The sequence below is a fragment of the Pleurodeles waltl genome, chromosome 4_2 (genome assembly GCF_031143425.1).
Source record: "Pleurodeles waltl isolate 20211129_DDA chromosome 4_2, aPleWal1.hap1.20221129, whole genome shotgun sequence".
In the NCBI taxonomy this organism is placed as follows: Eukaryota; Metazoa; Chordata; class Amphibia; order Caudata; family Salamandridae; genus Pleurodeles; species Pleurodeles waltl.
Genome location: NC_090443.1, coordinates 283,420,762 through 283,445,594, shown reverse-complemented (window position 1 = coordinate 283,445,594; position 24,833 = coordinate 283,420,762). Strand labels below are relative to the sequence as shown.

General features: G+C 46.9%; 1 protein-coding gene across 7 annotated transcripts in view; it reads left to right on the top strand.

Moving 5' to 3' along the window:
* EP300 (E1A binding protein p300) overlaps positions 1-24,833 on the top strand; it is a 498,766-nt gene that overhangs the window by 93,335 nt on the left and 380,598 nt on the right. For all 7 annotated transcript variants that reach the window (XM_069231138.1, XM_069231137.1, XM_069231136.1 and 4 more), the window contains exons 5-9: positions 3,872-3,985; positions 4,855-5,091; positions 5,304-5,397; positions 6,297-6,434; positions 8,738-8,855. In XM_069231138.1, the coding sequence (XP_069087239.1) occupies positions 3,872-3,985; positions 4,855-5,091; positions 5,304-5,397; positions 6,297-6,434; positions 8,738-8,855 (701 nt within the window). The remainder of the gene's footprint in view (positions 1-3,871; positions 3,986-4,854; positions 5,092-5,303; positions 5,398-6,296; positions 6,435-8,737; positions 8,856-24,833) is intronic.

The window sequence follows — 24,833 nt, the reverse complement described above, 5'->3', positions numbered from 1 at the left end:
CGTAAAAGAAAGATACAACTTCACTGCAGCATGATCTGAGAGGTGTGCCGGGGCATGAGCTTTGTAAGCAGCGTTCCCAAGCAGGCTATTTTGCAATAAAAAGACATCTATTCTAGACTTGTGCCCATATTTCTTATTATGAAAGGTGACCTGCCAAACATCCACAAGCCCCAAATCCATCATCGCTTGCTTAACCAATGACCTACTTCTATGGGAATTAACCATTGTCCGGGGGGTGGATTTGTCCAGATCCAAATTCAACAGTATGTTGAAATCCCCTCCTAACACAACCGGATACTTAGTTTGTAAAAGAAGTTTATAGAGTTCTGAAAACGGGGTAGAATCATCCATATTGGGGCCATAGTAGCCTGCAATTGTAAGCCATAACCCAAAAAAAACACCTCCCATCTACCCCTTGAATCTACCTGCACATCACCCATCCTCATCCCCCTTGCATTTTTCTCTTTGAAAAGAATAGCGACGCCTTTAACTGAGCACAATTGATTAGTCACTATCCAGCGGGAGATCCTCCGTGTATTTCTAAGCACATTGTCCCATTCTTCTTCTCGAGAGAGATGTCTCCTGTAAAATAATCACATCCTCTCCTGCCTGTTTGAGAAACTCCAGAATCTTCCTTCTTGTGCGCTCGACCCTTAACCCGTTGATATTCCATGAGATGATTTTTCAAAGTAAACCCTCCTGCTTACCCATCTTCTTGAGAGACTTCTTGGGCCCTTCCCCTATCCAACTGTAACAGAGACCTCCTGAGGACTTAAAAAAAATATTTTTATACTCCTCCCCCCCCCCCCCCGCCCCCTCCCAATGCTCCCACACCCAAAACAGCACACTCCCCATACCACGCAAACCCCCCCCCCCCCCCCAAACCCATGACCCTCCTTTCTTTTAGCGGGACAACAAGTTACCCCGTAGAGCACTCCATACACCGGAGCATATCCAATCATACCATTATTGTAACATTATTGCCACGCCTTCATCTGTTCTATTAGGGCCCTAACCTCCTCTGGGTCTCTTATGTTATGAGTTTTTTATTCTGCCACATAATCCGTAGGGCCGCTGGGAATCTCAACTGCACTGTTGCACCCAAGGACCGGAGCTCTTGCATGAGCATGTCTGTCCAAGGTCACTCTAGAAACATCTGACTGTATTCTAAAGGACCAGTCACCTTTAACAAAATTTCCCACCTTCAAGGCCTCGGACAAGATCTTCTCTTTTATTGAATAACTAGCAAAGTTCACTAGGATTCTTCTGGGGGATTTCCTACCCGCGATCTTCTTAAACGGATCTCGGTGTATTCTTTGAATATCCTCCTCCAATTTCAAATGTGCTAAACCTGGCATTGTGTGTTTTATCAATGAAACCATGTATCCTTTAAGATCCGCCCCTTCCGTCCCCTCCTGGACTCCTAGAACCCTAATATTGTTTCTTCTCATATTGTTCTCCAAAAACTCTAATTTATCCTGTAGACTTCTCTCCCCACGTTTAAGCTGCAAGATATCTTGAGTATTAGCCAACACCCGGCCTTCTTGTTCTTCCACGGCCTCCTCCAACCTACCAACCCCATCTGTCAATTGGTTAATCTTGGTCTCCAAGACCATACAAGCTTCCTGTATCTTAGCTTGGTTGCTCTCAGAAATCTCAAACTTTTCCCGGATCTCCTTTGTGAGGGAGACCAAAAGTTCATGAACAGCCACATTGCTAGGCTCTGTAGGGGCTAAGGTACTGGGCTTGTAGGAGCGAGAAATCCTCCCTGCTCCCTAAAAAAAACCTCTCTTTATTTGAGGCATCTGAGACTCATGACTCTCCAGGGACTCCTGTTCTGATGCCTCCATACCCCCTATGGTCAGTTGTGACTCCATAGGTAAAGGAGAGATCTCACTGGCTTCCTCCACCCCTGGCTGAAAACGTTTATCTTTTGAACCTAGGGAAACACTCCCACTCCCCCCCAGAGTCACCAGTACCTCCCGTATAATTCTCAGACTCTCCCAGACTTCCCTTTATCCGAGATTGGCCCCTCCTTTTGGTTAGGCATATATTATCCGCAATTGTAATGTTTTCCAACCCCTTAGAGCTGGGCTTAACTTTTCGCGTTGCCCCTAGTTTGGTAACGCCTACCTGGGGACCTTTCAAATAGTGCTTAACCGGTGACATTAATGTTGGTCCAGGTGCCTCTTCTCCCTTCTTCTCTGTCTCTGTTAAACCAGCCCCAGGAGATGTCAATGGACCTCGAAGGCTGCACCTGGAGGTGTAGCGTCTACCCCAACGCACACCCCTTACAGCCTCACTCCACACCCCCGAGGTTGGGTGAGACCTCAAACGTGTCTCTCCACGTGTGCCTTTAATTGTGCCTTTAACTGCCACTACAGCGGCTCCAGTATAGATATGGGCCAAAACTTCCAGAAATGCTTTTGCAGTGGCTTGCAGTCCCCGCCGCTGCCCGAAAAGGAAAAGGAAAATGCAGACCCAACAAAGAGGGGAAAAAAAAGGAAGAAAAAAAAACCGAAGCCGAGCTCGCAGGATTAGCTTGAAATATGGAGATCAGACATCCATCAGGCCTTTCAGCCACGGACGCTCTGCTGCTCTTGATTTGGAATGACTTACACAAGTTGAAGAATACTGAAGTCGCATTCAGCGATCTCAGTTCCTCAGAAAGCCGGGCTTGCGTCGGAGCTGCCGGCGTCCGACCCGGCACTAATTCAGCACACCCTACAAGCTCCTCCTCCGTCAGTGTCGCTCAGCCCTCCGTACGGAGCACTCGCGGCTCAGTGCTTAGCTGGCCGCCATGTTCCCCCCTGTAACTGCTTGTTGTTCTGGTTCAAGCATATAAATCTATGAAAGATGAAATACTGGAGAAGAAAATTAGATTCTTAGCTATAACTGTACTGCTCCAGTATTGGTATCATAGATTCACATGTGCCCCGCCCTCCTCCCCTTTGAGGCTCCTCTTATTACAACATGATTGGTGTTACCACAAGTGCTTGAAAATTTGAGGGACTCCGCCTTTGTTTGGGAGTGTTCTTGAGGGTGCTGTCTGATAGGCTGAATTTGGGTTATTTTAAAGGACATGGATACGGTATTAAAGTGATTGTGCATTGCCATTATAGCCTATTATAATGTTATGAACTACTTTATTATGATACCGAGGAACTCCCACTTCGACAACTGGGAATGTGAATCCATGAAAGATACCAATACTGGAGAACTACTGTTACAGGTAAGTAACTAATTTTCTTTTTTGGCAAGAACAACTTTCAAAACCCTAAGCTAAACTTGATTTGTTTGAGATATTTATTTCAATTAGTATGGTTTGGCTCTTTGCACTCCCTTTTAAATATAACTGCCAATCATGCATTTCTTTCAGTTAGTGGATGAATATTTTTAAGTTGTCTTGAATATTATTTTTACACTTTTTTAAAGCTTGGAATGCATCCTTTTTTCAAAAATTTATGCATTCATATAGTGCAAAAAGTTGAATATGCGTTTCACATAATTAGGTGTAATTTTGCAGACATTTTGGGAAAGCTAATTCTGCGAATTTCGCTCACCCCTATTTTTAATGTGTGGTTTGATCCTTCAACTTATGCTTGCGCCATGCATATTTAACTCTGGAAAACCCCATGTTGCAAAATATGAGGGCACATACCTGTATACTAGACCTGCAACATGGTTATTTTTACTAGATAAGAAATTGGGCCAGGTTAAGTGGGAAAACCATAAACATGATGGTTTTACAGTTACTTTGAGCTGAGATTGTCCTTTTCCTTGTCCCCTTATCTTTGGGGCCTTTTCATCTTCAGTCAGGACTTGAAGGGTTTGGGCTTTCTTCTAAGTGTTTTTTCTCCTTCCTTCTCAGTGGCACACTGCGCATCCTCCCGCCAGATCATCTCGCATTGGAAGAACTGCACGCGGCACGACTGCCCTGTGTGCCTGCCATTGAAGAATGCCGGTGACAAACGCAATCAGCAGTGTAAGACTATAGAATAATGTAGGCAGTTTTTAGGTATCCATACCACCTGCACAAGGCTGAGCCAGCATTGGTGCTGGTTGATTGGTGAAGGTAGGCAGTGCCATTCATACTGACCGCAGGGTAATGCGGAGACAGCCTAAGGACAAGTCTCTGGCATCCCTGCTGCCTGAAGGTATGGCCTAGGGTATTCATACCACCTTAAGGTAAGGTTTGGGACATCAATATGCTTACTGGGGAGGGCCAGAACATTGTATCAGTTGCAGGTTTAAGAAATGGGCTTGCCGTCCAACTTGCTGATGAGTACGTGGATCAGTGTTTTAGTAGTGTGGAGTCATCTATACTATTTGCTGAGTTAAGGAAGCTGCATTTATACTGCCTCTCAGAATTGTGGGGATTCTTACCACTTTCAAGGGAATTTGCAGGCATCATTATGGTCTGCTGTGGAGGACAGAGCCATCTGTACATTTGCTGGGAAGAGCATCTGATGCAAGGGTTGCTTCATTACTCCACAGTGGATGGCCAAGGCATCCATACAACCTGCACGGCTGTACGTACTGTCTACTGTACAGGCCATTGGCATCCATACTACTTCTGGTGGCAGCCACTAACCTCAATGCATTGTAGTGGGTGTTAACCGCCTTACTTCCTTCAGAAGGGGCTCAGTCGTGCAGTGGCTTTCTGCGTGCTGGAGGGGATTTGGACAGCCACACTGTCTGCTCCAGGGCACCTCTTGGTTGCATGTAGTGTCTGCAGAACAGCATGCCTACAGTTCGAAACAGCTTCTTTCTGACGCAGTATGAAACTTGCTGTGCATGAAAAAATCCTATACCAACCCATTTCCTGATGGTCTACCCTTTTCTTATTTGTAGCTTTACTAGTGGGAGCAGCTGTTGGTCTGGGCAATGCCAGCTCTGTGGGTGTAGGGCCGCCCAATGCTCAGACTATAAACACTACAAGCCAAATCGACCCCAGCTCCATCGAGAGGGCGTATGCAGCACTGGGACTAACCTACCATGGGAGCCAAATGCAGACACAGCCTCAAGCTCCGGTTAAGGGCCAGCCGACCGGGTTGTCACCTCAAGGGATGCGGTCCATGAGCAGCATGGGTAAGTCCACCTTGAAGCATCTTTTGCTTGTTTTGTTCCCCCTCACATGCTATCCTTCCCCCTCTAGAGCTTAGTAATTCTTGCCAAGTTCAGCAGGTTTGGATATTTTGTAAGATTTTAGTATAGCATTAGTAATTTGGTGGTGTCTATCTTGATGGGATTTGCTTACTTTGCATTTTATAACTTTTTATCACTTCTCTTTTTATGGGCAGGTGCCAGTCCCCTGGGTGTCAACGGCGGAGTAGGGGGTCCACCTTCCAGCCTTATGCCTGACGCCATGCTACACTCAGCGATGAATTCACAAAAGTAAGACTATATTTGTTACCTGGGTTTTCCTTCATGCAAATAGTTTTCAGTCTTATATTATAATGACTTATGGTAGTTGGTACTTCATGAGCATGCAGTTGAATGGGGTGTAGTACTGGAGATGCCATGCCTTTGCCCGCACAGGAAGTGTAATCTTGGCTACTTGATGAATTATAAGGCACGATTAGGGCATCACAAGAAAATATCTAATCACCTACTGTTGTAGATAAACTAGTTTTCTACTAATCGGTGCTTGACGCCATTATTAGATGTTGCATGGTTTTTGCAAGTGTTGCCATTGACCAAGTTGAATTGTAAGTTGAGGTTGTAGCTTTCAGTGAAATTGTTTCCCCTTTAGTGCATCCTGGATCAGCTTTTGAAATGTGCCTCAAGTGTCTTCTTCAGAGTGTTCAATAAACCTTCCAGAGTTTGAGTACTTGTCTGGGCCAACCAGAAAGACCTTCTTCAAAATCTAGCTGTACAATTAAAGGATCATGCTGAGCTTGAACAGACCCTTGTCTCAAACCTGCTCACCTTGTGCAGCACTGGCCTACGCTGTCACCATTCTCTGTTGCAATAAAGGTGACATGACTGTAGTAATCCTTCATTATGAACACCCACCTACCATCCCAACTTGATTACATTCATGGGAAATTAGCCTGGCTTTCCTTGAACTTGACTTGAACTTTCCTGGATGTGCGTGTCCATGGGTGCTGCACCTCCTCCAACAACACCCCCATTTATCTTTTAAATTTCAGCAGTACTTGTACTGTGTAGTAGAGCTAGTGTTACTGTGGATTACTGCTAAAGAGATAAATGTTGTTAATGAGAGGTATTTGCCCTGGATGTATGTGGTCACATTTCTTCACCTGTCCATCTCGCTCTCTCTCTCCTTAAAGCCCAATCATGACTGAGAGTGCAGGAGCGGGCAATCTTGGTTCAATGCCCACTGCAGCCCCCCCATCAAGCACCGGGGTCCGCAAGCAGTGGCACGAAGACATCACACAGGACCTTCGCAATCATCTTGTTCATAAACTGTAAGTAGCATGTGACTTGGATGAACAGCATATTGGTGAACACTGAGGATGAGAGAAAAGTACAGCTACCTGGTGTAGATTAAATAGGAGTCTATAATATTGGCAAGCTTCAGGATTATTTGAGTCGCTAGTTTGTGTCAGCAGGGGCAACTTGGTGGGCATGTTGGCTGGTTTGCACAGATCGCTGTCTAAGGATGGGTTACCCGTACCATCAACTAGCTTTGATCTGCAAGTGGAAGGTATGCCATTTATTGAATTGTGTGTGCTTGAAACATGTTGGGTTGTTTGCGCTTTGCTGATGTGCCAGTGTGTTTGTATTTGATAGGTTCTATGCGCATGTGTATCAGTGGTTAGATCAATGAACAGATTTGATAGTTTGTTGGCTTCCTCGTGAGAGGATGAGCTAGCTGCCTAGTGGTTGTCTTGCATTCAAAGGATGCTTGGTGTGTCAGTGGCTCTCTCTCGCCCAGGCATTTAATTGGATCACTGGTTCAGTGTTTGCTCAGTTTTGTGTTGGCTGGCCGGCTAATGCTGGTTGGTTGGTTAGCTAGCAATCTCTCTGTGAGTGGGAGGGTTTGTTCGGCCAGCTGGTTCACAAGCTGTTAATGGGTCGGTCGGTCGGTTGGCTGGCTGTCTTGGAACAGTTTGTCGGTGAGTTCTAGAACTTGATGGTCGGTTGACTTGCTGGCTTGGAACTGGTCGATCCGCTGGCTTGGTTGGAACCTGTCTTCTGGCAGGATTTGTTGAGACTGTCGACTTCCAGGCTTTGCCAGGCCTTTCGGCTGACAGCATAGCTTGGGTGTGTTGCCTGTCTGGCTTGGTCATGGTTTATTAGTTGGTTGTTTGGCTGGCTTTGGAGTAACAGTGGTTGAGTTGCAGCAGTTGTCTGGTTGGTAGGTTAATTGGTATCTAGTTATAGCTTGTGCACAAGAAAGTGGGGATGTTTTTGCACTTTGCGTCTGAAGTTGGTATTTTATGCATGAAAAGTAGCTTCTGTCAATTGGGACTGCAAAGTGTGTTAGTGGGTGGCTTTCCTGCTAATTTAAGGGTGCATAAATGGTGGCTCATGTATAATAGAGAGGATGTGGGTAGGTGAGTGGTTCTTGTGAGAAAGGGTGTGTCTGGATTACTTTTGAGTTTGGGGTCATTTGGTAGCTCACACTGAAATAAGATTGTTATGGTGTGTTAATGGGAGGCCTGTGGGTGAATGAGGTCATAGATGCTGTGCTTCAAGTGGTGGCTTGATGATGAGGGGCACATGCGACTGTGGTCCCAACAGTTAGCACTTTGTCAAAGAATCTTCTGGATGTGTAAGTGATTAGTGTATACAAAGGTGGGACAAACGGGGAAGGCTGTAGATGGTTGTACATGCAGAGAGCTTTGCGAGGGGGCTTTGCCTATCTGTGGTTGATTTGTTTATTTAAAGGGAGGAGACTGTGTTCAGTTTTAGTTTGCACTTGTTAATCTTGTCTTTCTTTGTTTACGTTATGGTTGACTTGATTCCAAAAATCTGTCTGAGGGGAGTGTATGTTTTTGATTTATGTAGAAGTTGACAGAAAAGTGAGTATTGTGGCATGCCTGTAGTTTCCATGCACAGCTATGGTTCAGAAGTTACGCCATTGGTTGCTTTGCACAAGTGATGAAATTTTAATGTGCTAACAAGGGGATGGGAGGACCCTGGTTGAAGTATTGAAGTTGCTGGTTGATTAGTGTACTTGATCAATGTGTGTTGGAGCATGTCTGTGGTTTCTTTCCACACGCCAGCATTTACTGTGAGTGGGCTTTCTTTGGGCTTCTCTGAGTCGTTATTGGTTGCTATTCATATCTAAGATAAGACCTAATTTTGATCGTTTTTCAGATTTGGTAAGGTGGATGGATGTTAATTCATACATTCAAGCGAGTCATTTAGGGGAGTATAAAAGACGGGATGGCTAGTGGCATGCATGTCATTGGTTGCTTTACATGCGGGGGATACCATGGATTGACTTGTGAATCCAAAAGGGAGAGTTCGGGTGGATCAGTGGTTGATTTCATTGACTGGCTTTTAACTCTGAAGAAGTCCTCCCTCATCCTAGCATTGTGTCTGAGCATTATCTGATTTTAATAAAACAGGCAATTATATTTGTTTGCTTGCATATTGGTTGACTGATTTGATCTCACAGGAAATGGCATGGATGGATGTTAGCCTAGAGTGTTCAAAGCTGATTTGTGCACACCAAGCATCTACCTTTATTCTGTCACCGCCTGACTAGATAAAGATGGCGATCATCTTGATTTTAACACAGGCATCTTCTCTTTTGTAGAGTCCAGGCCATATTCCCAACACCTGATCCGGCAGCACTGAAAGACCGACGCATGGAGAACTTGGTGGCATATGCCCGGAAGGTGGAGGGGGACATGTATGAATCTGCAAACAGTAGGGTAAGAACCTATGGTTGTCCAAAGTTACAGTGCACATTCATTGGGAGGCATATATATATTTTTTTTAACTGGATAAGTTTGTAGCATAACTACCATCCTTCCAAATTCACTAACTTAGTCACACATTAACTTACCTGGTCATTTTTTCCATGGGCCTCCTCTCCCTCATTTTTCTTTTGACCCCTCCCCCAAAAAGTCCTTCTACATCTCTTCCTTTCATAGTTAGTGCTTCTTCTCCACAATTTTATCTTTAATCAATTCATAAGCCTAAATCATTCCTCGTTGTTCAATTGGTGATGCCACAGTGACTTAAAATAGCAGTAAATAACATTAACTTGCCTGAAAAGTTACAAACCACTTTCTGCCTAATGGCAAATTCGCCTCAAAAGCATCCAGATTTAAGCCAATGAGGTGAATGTGCTTGAAAACCCACTTTCCCAAGAGGCCATCATAGCTCACAATTCTACAACATGCCATGCAGAGGATGTTCTCCAACACACCGATCCTTTTTACGTATTTTTAGATACCGCTATGAAACAGATCCACTGGAAGGTTTCGGAGATATAGAGTTTACAAGGTGTAGTAAATCAAAGCATTCAATTAAACTGCGAACAAGCCCTGACAAATTCAACAAATTTGACACAAAGTTTTTTACCCCAAAATTGAGCTGGTTTTATTGCGGTCACTCAATCACTTTAGGTGGAAAGCTCCAGTAGTCAAGCCAGTCAGGGGACCAGCCAGACCCTCAAACGGTTACCTTTACAGGTGAGGCAGTCTTCAGGCAGTTCCAGGCACTTTATCTCCTTTGCAATAGATTCCTATGGAAGCAGTCCTGTTGCAAGGGATGCTGTGGATACGAAGTGGTCGACGGGGGTCTTCCTGTGGTTACTACTTGGACCTCGAAGGGTGTGAGGCAGTCCTGGTCTCGCGGTTGGTGATCCTCAAAGCCCTCTCGGTGCTAGCAGAGTTCGTCGCCACTGGACTGTCAGTCGCCTGGTATTGCGGTCACAGCCAAATCTTTCCCAGGGTGATAACTCTGCTCTCCGACTCTCCCAGACTTGGTAGACGCAGTGCAGCTTTGAGCGTCTGGTCCTGGTCTCTGATGCTGCACAGCAGCTGGTGGAGGTGGCTTGAGGTTTCTGGGCTATCAACATGTCCCAAAAGGCTACTCAGCAGTTGTGTCCCTGTGTTGTGAACAGGTTGTCCGCTAACTGATCCTTGGAGTCTATTGGCTTTTGCTGGGCTCTCGAGACTACGTCGCCTCGAGTAGGACAGAGCAGGCACAGTCCCTCTCTTTTTCCTTTACCAACTACCAGGTTCAGAAAGTGCAGTCCAGGCCGATGCAGCATCTTTACCGGTTCCACAGTGCAGGATGGCAGTCTGTCTTCTGTTCTTCCAGTCCAGATGAGATCTGGATGTCAAGAGTACTATGGTTATGTTATGAAAATGCCCTTGCGTTAGGATACGTTTTGTAGCTAATGGGCTGCAAGGTTCCCTCCATCCTGATGGCTATCCCAGGATGCACCATTCTGTCTGCTTCCAAGATAGCAAAACCCCTCTTGGGGATCAGGAGCTCCCCAACCCAACCCAGAAGTGTGGCTACCAATGGGGCTACATGCCTCTGAAAAATTGATTTGAGAACAGATTTCCCCTCCTTCATGAGTGCCAGCTAATCTGCATAAACAGTGGGGCTGTCCTTTTACCCTTCAAAAGTGCCTTTTGGGCCAGCACCCGTGTGGCCTCCTGCAGAAGGAAGGTTACACCTCTCTCCAGTGCAGTAACCTATCCTAGAAATCATTAGCATGTCTACCGAGTAGAGCAGCAAGCCGTCTTGGCTTCGGGGCTTGTTAAGCGCACAGCCTTGTTTTTTGCTGTCAGAACATATAAAACAAATGTTATGCTCATGAAATATGCAGCACCCTGCCTTTGGACCTTTTAGGCTGCCATAGAGGTGAGTTGCACGTTTGAGGGAGACATTTGACTTTGCCATGACTTTATATGGCAAAGTCAGGCTAGTAATTCCAAACTTCTTTTCCAGTCTGCAATGTTTTACCATAGTTACTCATAGGGTTGCACCACCAGTACTGCAGTCCCTATAGTGACTCTAACTTACAAGCCCTAGAAACTATATTCTAGGGACTTAGATGTAAGCTAGGCTATGCCATTTGGGTCTAGCCGTTTTAACAAAAGTTTTAGTGTCCGGATACTGGCATGTTGATCTGATTAGCTGTCCTTCGTGCACACTTAGTCGAAAAATCGGCAGCATCAATCCCCCCACCCAAAAAAAGCAAACTGGGGGGTAACTATTAAAAAAGAGGCATTTCCCTTACATTTACATGATAAATACCTTTGACTTTTGTCTAATCCTCACTGAGTGCTAACAGCGGATAAATTTAACCTCATGATGACAAAATGGAGTCCTAATTATTTTTAAAAAAAGCATAAGCTGACGTTCAAAAGTGTATTCAGAAGTACGCACTCCCCTTATTGCTGCCATAGGATCAGGTGCAATTTTGTCTGGAGTTTTCAGACTTGCAGCAACACATCATTGCCACAGACAATTTCACAGAAAGAATTGGTTCTGCTCCTCAGTCTGGTAAGGGTTATAAAGCCGTTTCCAAACAACATAAAATGTATCCTCATTAGACAGTGAGAAAGATTTACTAATGGTAAAGTTCCAGATGGTTGCTGTTCTAGAGAGATCAGACCATATGATAAAACTAAGAAATTGCAAAGAACACCACAGCTACATCCAGAGAAATGCAGAACACAATAGGGTGATTGTTGTAATTCTGCAAACAGGAGAGGTTTGAACAAGTATGACTTTCCTGTAAGAGCATTTCTGCATAGAATTGTGAAAACACCCTGAATGAAGCACAAAACTTTTGTAGTTCTGTTCTCTGAACAGATGAGACCAAAGTGGACGTCTTTGTCCTTCTCTTTTAAAAACCAAGGACTGTTTATCGCCACAAGAACATTCTAGGAGTAGCTTAGTGTGTTTAAAATAGTGTGCAATTGGAACAATGCCCCCTACTGCAATTGTGCCATGCCTGCTGAAAACATCTGTCTGCTGTGGATCTGCATGGTTACTGGCTTTGGTGCTTAGGTTCCAACCATGACTTTAAAATTCCTTCAAAAAGGGCTCTGTGATGCCCTCTGTGGCTATCATTGACCAGGAAGTGTGGCTGTAGGTCACCAAGCACACACAATATGGTCTGTCACGCTTGACATATCGCAGCCCTTGAGGATTCATATCTCTGTTCTGGTCAGGTCATCAGTCTCGGGTAAGTCCAAGATGAAGTCAAAGAAAGACAATGCAAACACAAACAGTATTTAGGCAGGGGTCAGATCCTTTGCACTGTTACTGCTTCATGGATAGGTCGTGTGTTCGGTGTTCTAAGGATCCAAATCCACCTCCTTTGTCAGACTGATTGCATTCTACAGTTGGAGGAGATGCACTTGGAATTTTCCTTACCCATGTTTATTCTGCATCAATAGAGGCCCTCAAGAAGGCAATGCTGCACCTTCTTTGGATGCTCCCATGTCCTCTTTCGGGTCTTTTGGGGCCCCATGGATCTACCAGGGCCCCAGTTGAATTGCACTGATATTTCAAAGTAAGAAATAGCATGCACTGAGTCCAAGGGTTCCCCTTAGAGGTAAGATAGTGGCAAAAAGAGATAATTCTAATGCTCTATTTTGTGGTAGTGTGGTCGAGCAGTAGGCTTATCAGAGGGTAGTGTTAAGCATTTGTTGTACACACACAAGCAATAAATGAGGAACACACACTCCAAAGACCATTCCAGGCCAATAGGTTTTTATATAGAAAAATATATTTTCTTAGTTTATTTTAAGAACCACAGGTTCAAGATTTACAAACAATACTTTAAATGAAAGGTATTTCACTCCGGTATCTTAGGAACTTTGAATCATCACAATAGCATGTACAGTTTTGGCAAAAATGGCAATAAGATATTTTAAAATTGGACACAGTGCAAAATTCAACAGTTCCTGGGGGAGGTAAGTATTGGTTAGTTTCGCAGGTAAATAAAGCACTTACAGGGTTCAAAGTTGGGTCCAAGGTAGCCCACCGTTGGGGGTTCAGGGCAACCCCAAGGTGACCACACCAGCAGCTCAGGGCCGGTCAGGTGCAGAGGTCAAAGTGGTGCCCAAAACGCATAGGCTTCAATGGAAATAGGGGTGCCCCAGTTCCAGTCTGCCAGCAGGTAAGTACCCGCGACTGCGGAGGGCAGACCAGGGGGGCTTTGTAGGGCACTGGGGGGGGGGACATAAGTCAGCACAGAAAGTACACCCTCAGCGGCACTGGGGCGGCTGGGTGCAGAGTGCAAACAGGCATCTGGTTCGCAATAGGTTTCAATTGGAGACCCAGGGGTCTCTTCAGCGAGGCAGGCAAGGGGGGGGGGCTCCTCGGGGTAGCCACCACCTGGGCAAGGGAGAGGGCCACCTGGGGGGGTTGCTCCTGCACTGGAGGTCGGATCCTTCAGGTCCTGGGGGCTGCGGGTGCAGTGTGTTTCCCAGGCGTCGGGTTCTTAGAAGCAGGCAGTCGCGGTCAGGGGGAGCCTCTGGATTCCCTCTGCAGGTGTCGCTGGGGGGGGGCTCAGCTCTGGCTACTCACAGGGTCGCAGTCGCTGTGGAGTCCTCCCTGTAGTGTTGGTTCTCTGCAGGTCGAGCCGGGGGCGTTGGGTGCAGAGTGAAAAGTCTCACGCTTCCGGTGGGAAACATGTGGTCTTTAAAAGTTGCTTCTTTGTTGCAAAGTTGACGTTCTTTGGAACAGGCCCGCTGTCCTCGGGAGTTCTTGGTCCTTTTAGATGCAGGGTAGTCCTCTGAAGCTTCAGAGGCCGCTGGACCCTAGGTGACGCATCGCTGTTGCAGTTTTTCTTGAAGTGGGGAGACAGGCCGGTAGGGCTGCGGCCAAAGCAGTTGGTGTCTCCGTGTTCTCTGCAGGGCTTCAGGTCAGCAGTCCTTCTTCGTCTTCAGGTTGCAGGAATCTATCTTGCTTGGTTCTGGGGGCCCCTAAATACTCAATTTAGAGGTGTGTTTAGGTCTGGGGGGTTAGTAGCCAATGGCTACTAGCCCTGAGGGTGGGTACACCCTCTTTGTGCCTCCTCCCAAGGGGAGGGGGGCACATCCCTAATCCTATTGGGGGAATCCGAGGATTTCTAAAAGTCAGAGTCACCTAGGCTCAGGACACCTTAGGGGGGTTTCCTGACTGGCCAGTGACTCCTCCTTGTTTTTCTCATTATCTCCTCCGGCCTTGCTGCCAAAAGTGGGGCCGTGGCCGGAGGGGGCGGGCATCTCCACTAGCTGGGATGCCTTGTGGCGCTGTATCAAAGGGGGTGAGCCTTTGAGGCTCACCGCCAGGTGTTCTAGTTCCTGCAGGGGGAAGTGAGAAGCACCTCCACCCAGTACAGGCTTTGTTACTAGCCAGAGAGTGACAAAGGCACTCTCCCCATGTGGCCTGCAACATGTCTGGTGTGTGGCAGGCTGGTAAAACTAGTCAGCCCACACTGGAAGTCGGGTATGTTTTCAGGGGGCATCTCTAAGATGCCCTCTGGGTGGATTTCACAATAAAATGTACACTGGCATCAGTGTGCATTTATTGTGCTGAGAAGTTTGATACCAAACTTCCCAGTTTTCAGTGTAGCCATTATGGTGCTGGGGAGTTCGTGTTTGACAGACTCCCAGACCATATACTCTTATGGCTACCCTGCACTTACAATGTCTAAGGTTTTGCTTAGACACTGTAGGGGCATAGTGCTCATGCACCTATGCCCTCACCTGTGGTATAGTGCACCCTGCATTAGGGCTGTAAGGCCTGCTAGAGGGGTGACTTATCTATGCCATAGGCAGTGTGAGGTTGGCATGGCACCCTGAGGGGAGTGCCATGTCGACTTAGTCTTTTTCTCCCCACCAGCACACACAAGCTGGCAAGCAGTGTGTCTGTGCTGAGTGAGGGGTCCCCAGGGTGGCCTAAGACAGGCTGCAGCCCTTAGAGACCTTCCCTGGCATCAGGGCCCTTGGCCCCAGTTACAAGGGACTTACCTGGATGCCAGGGTGTGCCAATTGTGGAGACTAAGGTACAGTTTTAGGGAAAGAACACTGGTGCTGGGGCCTGGTTAGCAAGCCTCAGCACACTTTCAAATCATAACTTGGCATCTGCAAAGGCAAAAAGTCAGGGGGTAACCATGTCAAGGAGGCATTTCCTTACACCCCTTAACTCTCTAGGCCATCTCCAGTCAATTGTCCGGGGAAGGCTGTGCCTCCACACCTTTGTCGAAGTCCTTGCTGGAACCAGCCAATTCAGAGCTGACCTCTCCATCACAGAGTTGCTGGTTCCAGATTGAATCTGCAAGATACCAGTTTTGAATTCAGCTAGTCCATGACTGAGACAGCCAAAGCCCATCCGTTCATCTGGTAAGCAATACCTGTGATGCACTTGAATTGACTTGAGTATTAAAAACAGCTGGAGGTTCTTCTTGGATCTGATTCTGAGACAGTATAGGACATTCACCATATTCCCTAGGATGAAAAAGGAGAGGAGACTGACAGTTTGCTATTCCTCTCACTACACCGATGGCCTGCACTCAGATTTAGAAAAATGCTAGTGACCTTAAAACCACTCATTAGACAGTTACACTCACCATTGGTTCTGCTTCCGAAGATAGTCCCTTTTCTGCAGTGGCCACTTGCAGAGCCGAAGAGAAGGTAGGGCTACAAATGCCTGTTGTGGAATCTAAGGTGATTTTGCTCGCAGAAAGTTTAGACAGGCCCTTCGTCTTCCAGGCAATTACAATATCAGATGCTGGAAAACCTAGTTGTAAAGACATCTGCTGTAAAGGCAAACCGTAATGCTTTTACAATGGTTCCAGGGACAGAGAATGAAACCTCCAACGTGATTTAACGCACTGGAAGGTGATGCATTCCAAAGAAAACTGAAGAGAGAACGTCTCAAGAGGAGGAAGCCACAGAGGTGGAGCCCCTTTCAACTCTAAAACCCCAAAAGGAAGTCTTCAACTTTAAAAATTATCAAGGGTTGAGCTAGTTTGAAGACCAGTATCTTGACGTCAGTCTGACAAATGAGGGGGGCAGAGTCTGACCACCTACTCCTTAGAGGGATTGTTAGTCAAATCTCTTCAGACTCTGCTTCCCTCAGATGATTTGATGGTGTATAATACTCTCATCAAAAGTTTGGCTGATACTCTAGCACAGGAAGAGTAGACTGAATTATGCGTCCTACTGGAAACCCTGTTGCCCTCACAATGTAAGTCGGTTGCCACTAATGCTACCTAGCCTCTTAGAGCAAGGATGCAAAGTTTATAAGCGTAGCATTAAGGTGGTAATTACAAGGATTGAGAAAAAAAATAATCCATCAAAGGACCTAGTTTATATCAAGGATAATACTGTGGCAAACTGTAACACCATCGTCACTGAAACCTTTTTTTTTTTTTTTTAATTTAAGAAAATGCCACCTGACAAGCAGAGCACATGGGTGGATGTAGTAGGGAGAAAGAAGGAGAGATCAGTGACTGGGCTATGATGCATCGCCAATTCGAATGCACTGCTTAACAGATATGGCCACAAAAAATTGGAGGAGATAGAAGAACTCATGCAGCAACTACCAGCACAGGATAAGAAAAGGGCACACATTATCCAGGAAATCCGTGCCATTGCCAATATGTTTGAAGTTTGCTTTAGACAGCAATCAGTTAGCTCTGCTCGGAAATCACCCTAATGAGTCTCACCTGGCTGTAGGTGTCCGGGTTCAAGCTGAAAGTACTGGTGGCAGAATGCGGTTCAATGGTGAAAGTCTCTTTGAAACCACAGTGGATGATACTTTACAAAGAATGAAGGAAGACAAGGACAACACAGAGGCAGTGGGTGCGCAGCAACCTAGAAGACAAATCAGAGGGGCATTTTCCCAAAAGCATGAGTTCAAGGAAGACTGAGGGTTCACAACCAGTTAACCCATTTTACCTTCACTCTGCAAACTAGCTCATAAGGTGCACCAGCGAAATAGCAGTACCTAGGAGCAACAAGGCAGCAGCCCTTGAAGGCAGCACCAGAGAGAGAGGTACCACACCGCAGGGGCTGGACCTTCATGCAAGTGACTTAACAAGAAACATGCTTTGAGACACAACACTAGTAGGAGTCTGGATCTGAATGGAGAGCTATGACCAGCTTGAACTTGAAAAATGAACATTAAGCATAAAATACTGATATTGCTTATAAATAATACAAAACTCGCCAAGGGCGGGCCCGTCCTGCGCCCGTCAGCGACCGGAAGAGGCCTGGCTGGGCTGGGCTGGGCCATATTATTTTCTTTCAGACTTCCGAGGTCGGTGACCAGTGGACGAACATAACTTACCCACCTGGACACCTTCTTAATATAGGTGAGCTGCACTTCTGGCCCTCCTGGTGTCTCAGTTTTTCCTAACAAAGCCCCAGTAGAGCTAAAACAAGGTGGGAGCAGGAGAGGAAGGGCACCCACGGAAATAAACTGCCAAACTTTGGGACTGGACTTAAGTGCCTTATCAAAGCAAGATGGGTAGACGGAAGGGGGGGGATGCCTTTGGTAAAAGCCATCAATAACAAGACTCTAGATGGTTTCCTTCAAAAAGCGGTTGGGGCATTAGAAAAAGAAATTGAACTGGTAGAGCGCCGTCTGACTGCCCCCCCACCAACGGAGGCCTTGTCGAAAACTCCACCACAACCTTTACACCCACCAGCACTCCAGCCTGCCCCGCCAACTCCACCTCCAACTATCCAAACTACCCGAATGCCCGTCGCAGAGCCCCTGGACAAGGTCAAATATCCGTCAGAAATTACACAGTCTATGCCAGATAGGCCTGCACCCTCCCCAGAGCATAGCTCAAAGGGCAAAAGGAAACGTGGGGATGTAAACCTAAAGAACAAACGGGCCCGCGTTTTGAACTCCCCCAATCATGCCGTGCCTACTCGGACCAAGGACTGTACACCTGCCCAAGCTACTAATAACGGCAGCTTAGACATAGCTTTCATAATAGATTTTATAAAAGACGAGCTCTCCAAAAAACTATACCCTATAACAACTCGCCTATCAGCTATTGAGGAGAAACTTGATGTTCTCATCAAACTTAATAAGCCAAATACTTCTTCCTCATTAGATTCACAATATTCGCAGCAATATTTTCCCCCTTGCCCTCCAGTCAACAGTGCCAGTAACCCTCCTCTACCACCAAGTATGGCCCACATCTCTCAACCACTTTGCCCTGATTCTTCGCACCAACCAGTGAAGGCTTCTACTACTAGGCTGGCCAACCCCCACCCAAAGAGAGATTCCCTCCTCCCAAGGCGGACTGATGAAATTGCTTCTTCCATGAACATGGGCACAAAACTGCTTAAGGTCCATACAAACTCTCCAGCAGACCGGATGCATAGGGATCTAGGAACCAACACGAGAACTTTGCACCTACCACCGGAAGCTTGCCCTTATGTGCTTGTTATTACGAATGTTCCTAAGCTTAAGCCTAATATTCCCGAATCATTTACAGAACTGAAAAATAAGGTCATCCACTGGCTTCATAGATATGCTAGATTTGCTTTTCACATGATACCCTCAATATTAATGGTGAGGAGGGTGGGTTGGGTGGGTCCACTCAAAAACCCCGGTACAGGGGATTGTATTGTTATTAACTTCAATGCGCCCTCCCTTGTCCAACAGCTCTCCTTGAATGTGTGTCATTCTAACCCTCTAGGGGGAGTAATCTCACTTTGCAGGCTCCAGGCTTTTTACTCTCACAAAGCTGTACCAGCTATCAAGGGGGTAACAATGTCACCCAGAGGTCCCACTAGGGCACAGATGCAGACTGATTCTCAGCCGAGACCCAGCCCTTTCTCGCTTTCGCTTTCTGAAATTGATTGACTAAAAGACAGCACTAAGCACAGTTCATCTCAGCCACAAGGTCCAAATAATTGGGATAAAAAGTACTCCATAGTTAAAAATAATAAAACTCATGCAGTAGGGCAAGGTAATCCCGAGGTTGAACAATCCCCCACTGCAGACACCAGAGACCCTACGCCAATCCCTGCACTTGCCCAGCCAGATCCTTCTAAGATGGAAACTAGCATCTGGCCTTCCTCCTGTGCCCAGAGTTCTGAAATCTGTACTGGGGGTGCAAATAAAGAGCGCGAGGCGATGGAGACTAACTTAGCCATAGATTTAGTAGACCTCAGTAAACTTGGATATCCACCACTACTTCAGACACCCGAACTGCTCACGTCATCCCCCGATCTAGACGGGACAAGAAATACTCTGGGAAATACTGTAGTGGGAAATCCAAATACGGCTGGTATAGACACAACTGAAAAGGGTATAAAACTTCCCCACGGTATCCCATTTGCAAGAGAGAACCCTGCGGTTGAAGCTCCCCAAGACAAAATAGACGGCCTAGATACCATCCTTAGTTGGAATATTGCAGGGTTGGAGAATAAAATGAACAACCCTGAATGGGGCAAATTCATAGACAAACATAAAATATGCCTTTTCCAAGAAACATGGGCTCTGGAGCCCAAATACAGAATTGGCTACAAAAGTTACTGGGTCCCAGCAACTAAGGTGAATTCAGGGAGACCCTCAGGTGGGCTGCTTATATTGCTCAGTTGTTCCTTCAAATGTCGGATTGAAATAATCGACTTAGGCTGCCCTGATTTAATGGGGTTATCAATACCATCCCTCAGCGAGAAACCACTTCTAATAATTAATATTTATAACAGGAGCCTGGGTAGCAAATATGAGTCCGACACACTGACTATTTTGGATAGCTTTCTTTCTTGTAAATCACCTTCTCACTTTATTCTTATTGCTGGAGATTTTAACGTCACTTTTGAACCCTACTCGCTGGCCCAGGAATTATATAAAGATGAAGACGCCTACTGGGGTATCCCTCAACTGGTATCTAGCAAAAGACCAAAAACAAATAGATTAACACACCAGGTTGTGGATATTACACTGGCACATGGCTTGCGGGCTTGCAATGGGCGTTCCCGCTCGGATCCCAATCTTCACCATACATTCAGGCGCGGGACACAGAAGAGCCAGATAGACTACATTTTGCTTGATATCCGCCTATGGGGCTATATGGTCGACATGAACATTGTAGAACATGAGGAAAGTGACCACGAACCATTGATTTTATTTCTTAGGAACCTATTTCCCCTACTTGAAGTCTCTTGCTCCAAGACCCACGAACAACCGCTAGCATTGACCAACAATAGACGGAATGTTAGATGGGAATCCCTGAGCACCGACACAGCCACCTTGGCATCTGTGTTCAGGCAGTTGGCTGATCATATGGATCGTATATCTCAGCCTATAGAAGATAGCGGTGTGCTTATAGCAGCACACACGCAATTTTTTAACTCTCTAAAAAATCTTTTCACTAAAGAGTCTGCAAAAGAAGTTAAAAAGAAGTGTAACGCAAGGTGGTTCAATGCCGCATGTAGGGAAGCACAACACAAACTCCTGAGAGCTTTAAGAGGAGGCCAATCAGACCATATAAGGGAAGCCAGGAAAGAGTATAGACAGGAACAAAGTAGAGCCCGTAGGACATGGGATGAATCTAGATGGGTTTCCCTCTTGGAGTCTGCTAAAATAAACGACACCTCGAAATTTTGGAAAATAGTGGCTGATGCCAGCGAAGACCCTAATTGTTCGCCTGGTGCCTCAATACTCCCTGTAGAGTGGACAGATCACTTTTTTCCCGATTATATTCTGGGATTACTGGTGTTACTTCTAGGGAACTGACCCATACCATGATTACTGAGAGTCCCAAAATTGAATTTACCCTGGAAGAAACCAAGGCTGCGATCGCTTCACTGAAATGGGGAAAGGCCCCCGGCCTTGATAAAATACCAGGCGATTTATACAAAACAAACCCAGATATATGGGCCCCATATCTGAACCTCATTTCCAATGCGGTAACTGCAGGAGCACCTGTCCCGAGCTCCTGGATGGGAGCAGAGATAGTTCCCATCTTTAAGAAAGGTAACCCCTCTAACCCTGTTAACTACCGTCCAATCTCCTTACTTGACAACTTCCAAAAACTTTTTGCTAAGCAAATTTTGTCTCGTTTAGAAGAATGGATTCTGGAAACTAACGCCATTTCTGATTTGCAAGCAGGGTTTAGGCCCGCAGTTAGTACCATAGATCAGGTGCTAAGATTCTTAACATTAAAATGGAAGACTGTAGAAGTAGGCGGAGGTAACCTTTTCGTAGTTTTTATTGACCTTAGAGCCGCGTTTGATCTGGTCCCCAGAAATCAGCTATGGCTGACACTAGCTAATATGGGTGTCCCACATGGCCTCCTGAAACTCATTATCCGACTACACGAGAATACTTATGCTCAAATCAGGAGTGGCAAGAAAGGTGACCTAACAAAAGCAGTGGCTATTGAGAGGGGAGTCAGGCAGGGGTGTGTTTTGGCCCCCACCCTTTTTCTTCTATACATAAATAATTGTATTAAGTATTTAGCAAACTGCACTAATGATTCCCCTAAACTGGCCGGGACCAAAGTACCATGCCTACTTTATGCAGATGACACTATCCTTCTGTCTAAATCATCCATGGGAATTCAGAGTCTGGTCAACCAGTTCGGTGTTTTCTGCAGAGACTACGGGTTAGACATAAATCTTAAGAAAACTAAACTCATGATATACAGTGCCCCGATTAAGAAGCTTAGAGCAAACATTAGGATGGATTCAATTCATCTGGAGAGGGTATTGGAATACGATTATTTGGGTATTAGACTATCTGATAAGGGCAGCTGGGACCCAGCTATAAGGAAAGGGGCACTAACAATTAGCCAAAGATGTGGAGTGATAGGACGTAAGGCTAGCACTGCAACAAGTCCTCCTCTGACCCTCATCTCTGAAATCTACAAAGCCCAAATTCGTGCCGCAGCCCTATATGGAGCGGAACTTTGGGGATTCCACAGACAAATGGACACTCTTCAAACCAAAGAAAATAATTTCCTTAGACGCATATCCAGACTGGGGAAGGGCACGCCGATGCTCCCCCTAAGACTGGACCTGGGTCTAAATAGCATTAAGGACACAGCATACCTAAGACCACTTCTGTACTGGGTCAGATTATGGAAAACGGAGGAACTCGAACCCTTCAGATTAGCAGTCAAAGAACTATTGCCACCTTGCTATGGATGGGAAAAAGTACGGTGGCTTAGGGAGATGAGGGCGGCTTGGGTTAAACTGAACTTTGCCCAGTATTGGGAGAATCCCGAGATGATCCCTGGCAATGCAAAACGCCTGATCAAAGACCGCTATTGGGAAAAGATCCATGAGGAATCCCTCGGCTCAATTGGGTTGGGTCGGTTGACAGCAGAGTTTCTGCTGGTTAAGCATGAACCTCTGCCTGAAAGCTTCCTGGATCTCCCTATGCCAGCCCGTGCTCGTTCCTTATTACTTCAGTTCAGATACGGAACATTGGCAGTCAACAGCTTCACAGCTGGCTGGCCAACCAATAGTTCTCTATCTGACAAATGCATAAACTGTCATCTATGCAAGGAAACCTCTGAGCATGTCCTATTTTTCTGTCCTCTGTACAAATGCCCTCGTGGGAAGTGGATTATCCCTCTGTGTAAAACACTGCCATCACAAAACCGAAACAGTGTGTTCGATGGCATCTGTCGCTGTAGATACGCATGTTTTGCAATAGCTCGCTGTAAGGAAATGCCTCCTTGGCATGGTTACCCCCTGACTTTTTGCCTTTGCTGATGCTATGTTTAGAATTGAAAGTGTGCTGAGGCCTGCTAACCAGGCCCCAGCACCAGTGTTCTTTCCCTAACCTGTACTTTTGATTCCACAATTGGCACACCCTGGCATCCAGATAAGTCCCTTGTAACTAGTACCTCTGGTACCAAGGGCCCTGATGCCAGGGAAGGTCTCTAAGGGCTGCAGCATGTATTATGCCACCCTAGAGACCCCTCACTCAGCACAGACACACTGCTTACAAGCCTGTGTGTGCTAGTGAGAACAAAATGAGTAAGTCGACATGGCACTCCCCTCAGGGTGCCATGCCAGCCTCTCACTGCCTATGCAGTATAGGTAAGACACCCCTCTAGCAGGCCTTACAGCCCCAAGGCAGGGTGCACTATACCATAGGTGAGGGTACCAGTGCATGAGCACTGTGCCCCTACAGTGTCTAAGCAAAACCTTAGACATTGTAAGTGCAGGGTAGCCATAAGAGTATATGGTCTGGGAGTCTGTTTTACACGAACTCCACAGCACCATAATGGCTACACTGAAAACTGGGAAGTTTGGTATCAAACTTCTCAGCACAATAAATGCACACTGATGCCAGTGTACATTTTATTGTAAAATACACCACAGAGGGCACCTTAGAGGTGCCCCCTGAAACTTAACCGACTATCTGTGTAGGCTGACTGGTTCCAGCAGCCTGCCACACTAGAGACATGTTGCTGGCCCCATGAGGAGAGTGCCTTTGTCACTCTGAGGCCAGTAACAAAGCCTGCACTGGGTGGAGATGCTAACACCTCCCCCAGGCAGGAGCTGTAACACCTGGCGGCGAGCCTCAAAGGCTCACCCCTTTGTCACAGCACCGCCAGGACACTCCAGCTAGTGGAGTTGCCCGCCCCCTCCGGCCCCGGCCCCCACTTTTGGCGGCAAGGCCGGAGAAAATAATGAGAATAACAAGGAGGAGTCACTGGCCAGTCAGGACAGCCCCTAAGGTGTCCTGGGCTGAGGTGACTCTAACTTTTAGAAATCCTCCATCTTGCAGATGGAGGATTCCCCCAATAGGATTAGGGATGTGACCCCCTCCCCTTGGGAGGAGGCACAAAGAGGGTGTACTCACCCTCAGGGCTAGTAGCCATTGGCTACTAACCCCCCAGACCTAAACACGCCCTTAAATTTAGTATTTAAGGGCTCTCCCTGAACCTAGAAATTAGATTCCTGCAACAACAACAAGAAGAAGGACTGCCTAGCTGAAAACCCCTGCAGAGGAAGACCAGAAGACAACAACTGCCTTGGCTCCAGAAACTCACCGGCCTGTCTCCTGCCTTCCAAAGAACTCTGCTCCAGCGACGCCTTCCAAAGGGACCAGCGACCTCTGAATCCTCTGAGGACTGCCCTGCTTCGACGACGACAAGAAACTCCCGAGGACAGCGGACCTGCTCCAAAAAGACTGCACTTTATCCGAAGAAGCAGCTTTAAAGAACCCTGCAATCTCCCCGCAAGAAGCGTGAGACTTGCAACACTGCACCCGGCGACCCTGACTCGGCTGGTGGAGAACCAACACCTCAGGGAGGACCCCCGGACTACTCTACGACTGTGAGTACCAAAACCTGTCCCCCCTTGAGCCCCCACAGCGCCGCCTGCAGAGGGAATCCCGAGGCTTCCCCTGACCGCGACTCTCTGAAACCTAAGTCCCGACGCCTGGAAAAGACCCTGCACCCGCAGCCCCCAGGACCTGAAGGACCGGACTTTCACTGCAGAAGTGACCCCCAGGAGTCCCTCTCCCTTGCCCAAGTGGAGGTTTTCCCGAGGAAGCCCCCCCTTGCCTACCTGCAGCGCTGAAGAGATCCCTTGATCTCTCATTGACTTCCATTGCGAACCCGACGCTTGTTCTAACACTGCACCCGGCCGCCCCCGCGCCGCTGAGGGTGAAATTTCTGTGTGGGCTTGTGTCCCCCCCGGTGCCCTACAAAACCCCCCTGGTCTGCCCTCCGAAGACGCGGGTACTTACCTGCAAGCAGACCGGAACCGGGGCACCCCCTTCTCTCCATTGAAGCCTATGCTTTTTGGGCACCACTTTGAACTCTGCACCTGACCGGCCCTGAGCTGCTGGTGTGGTAACTTTGGGGTTGCTCTGAACCCCCAACGGTGGGCTACCTTGGACCAAGAACTGAACACTGTAAGTGTCTTACTTACCTGGTAAAACTAACAAAA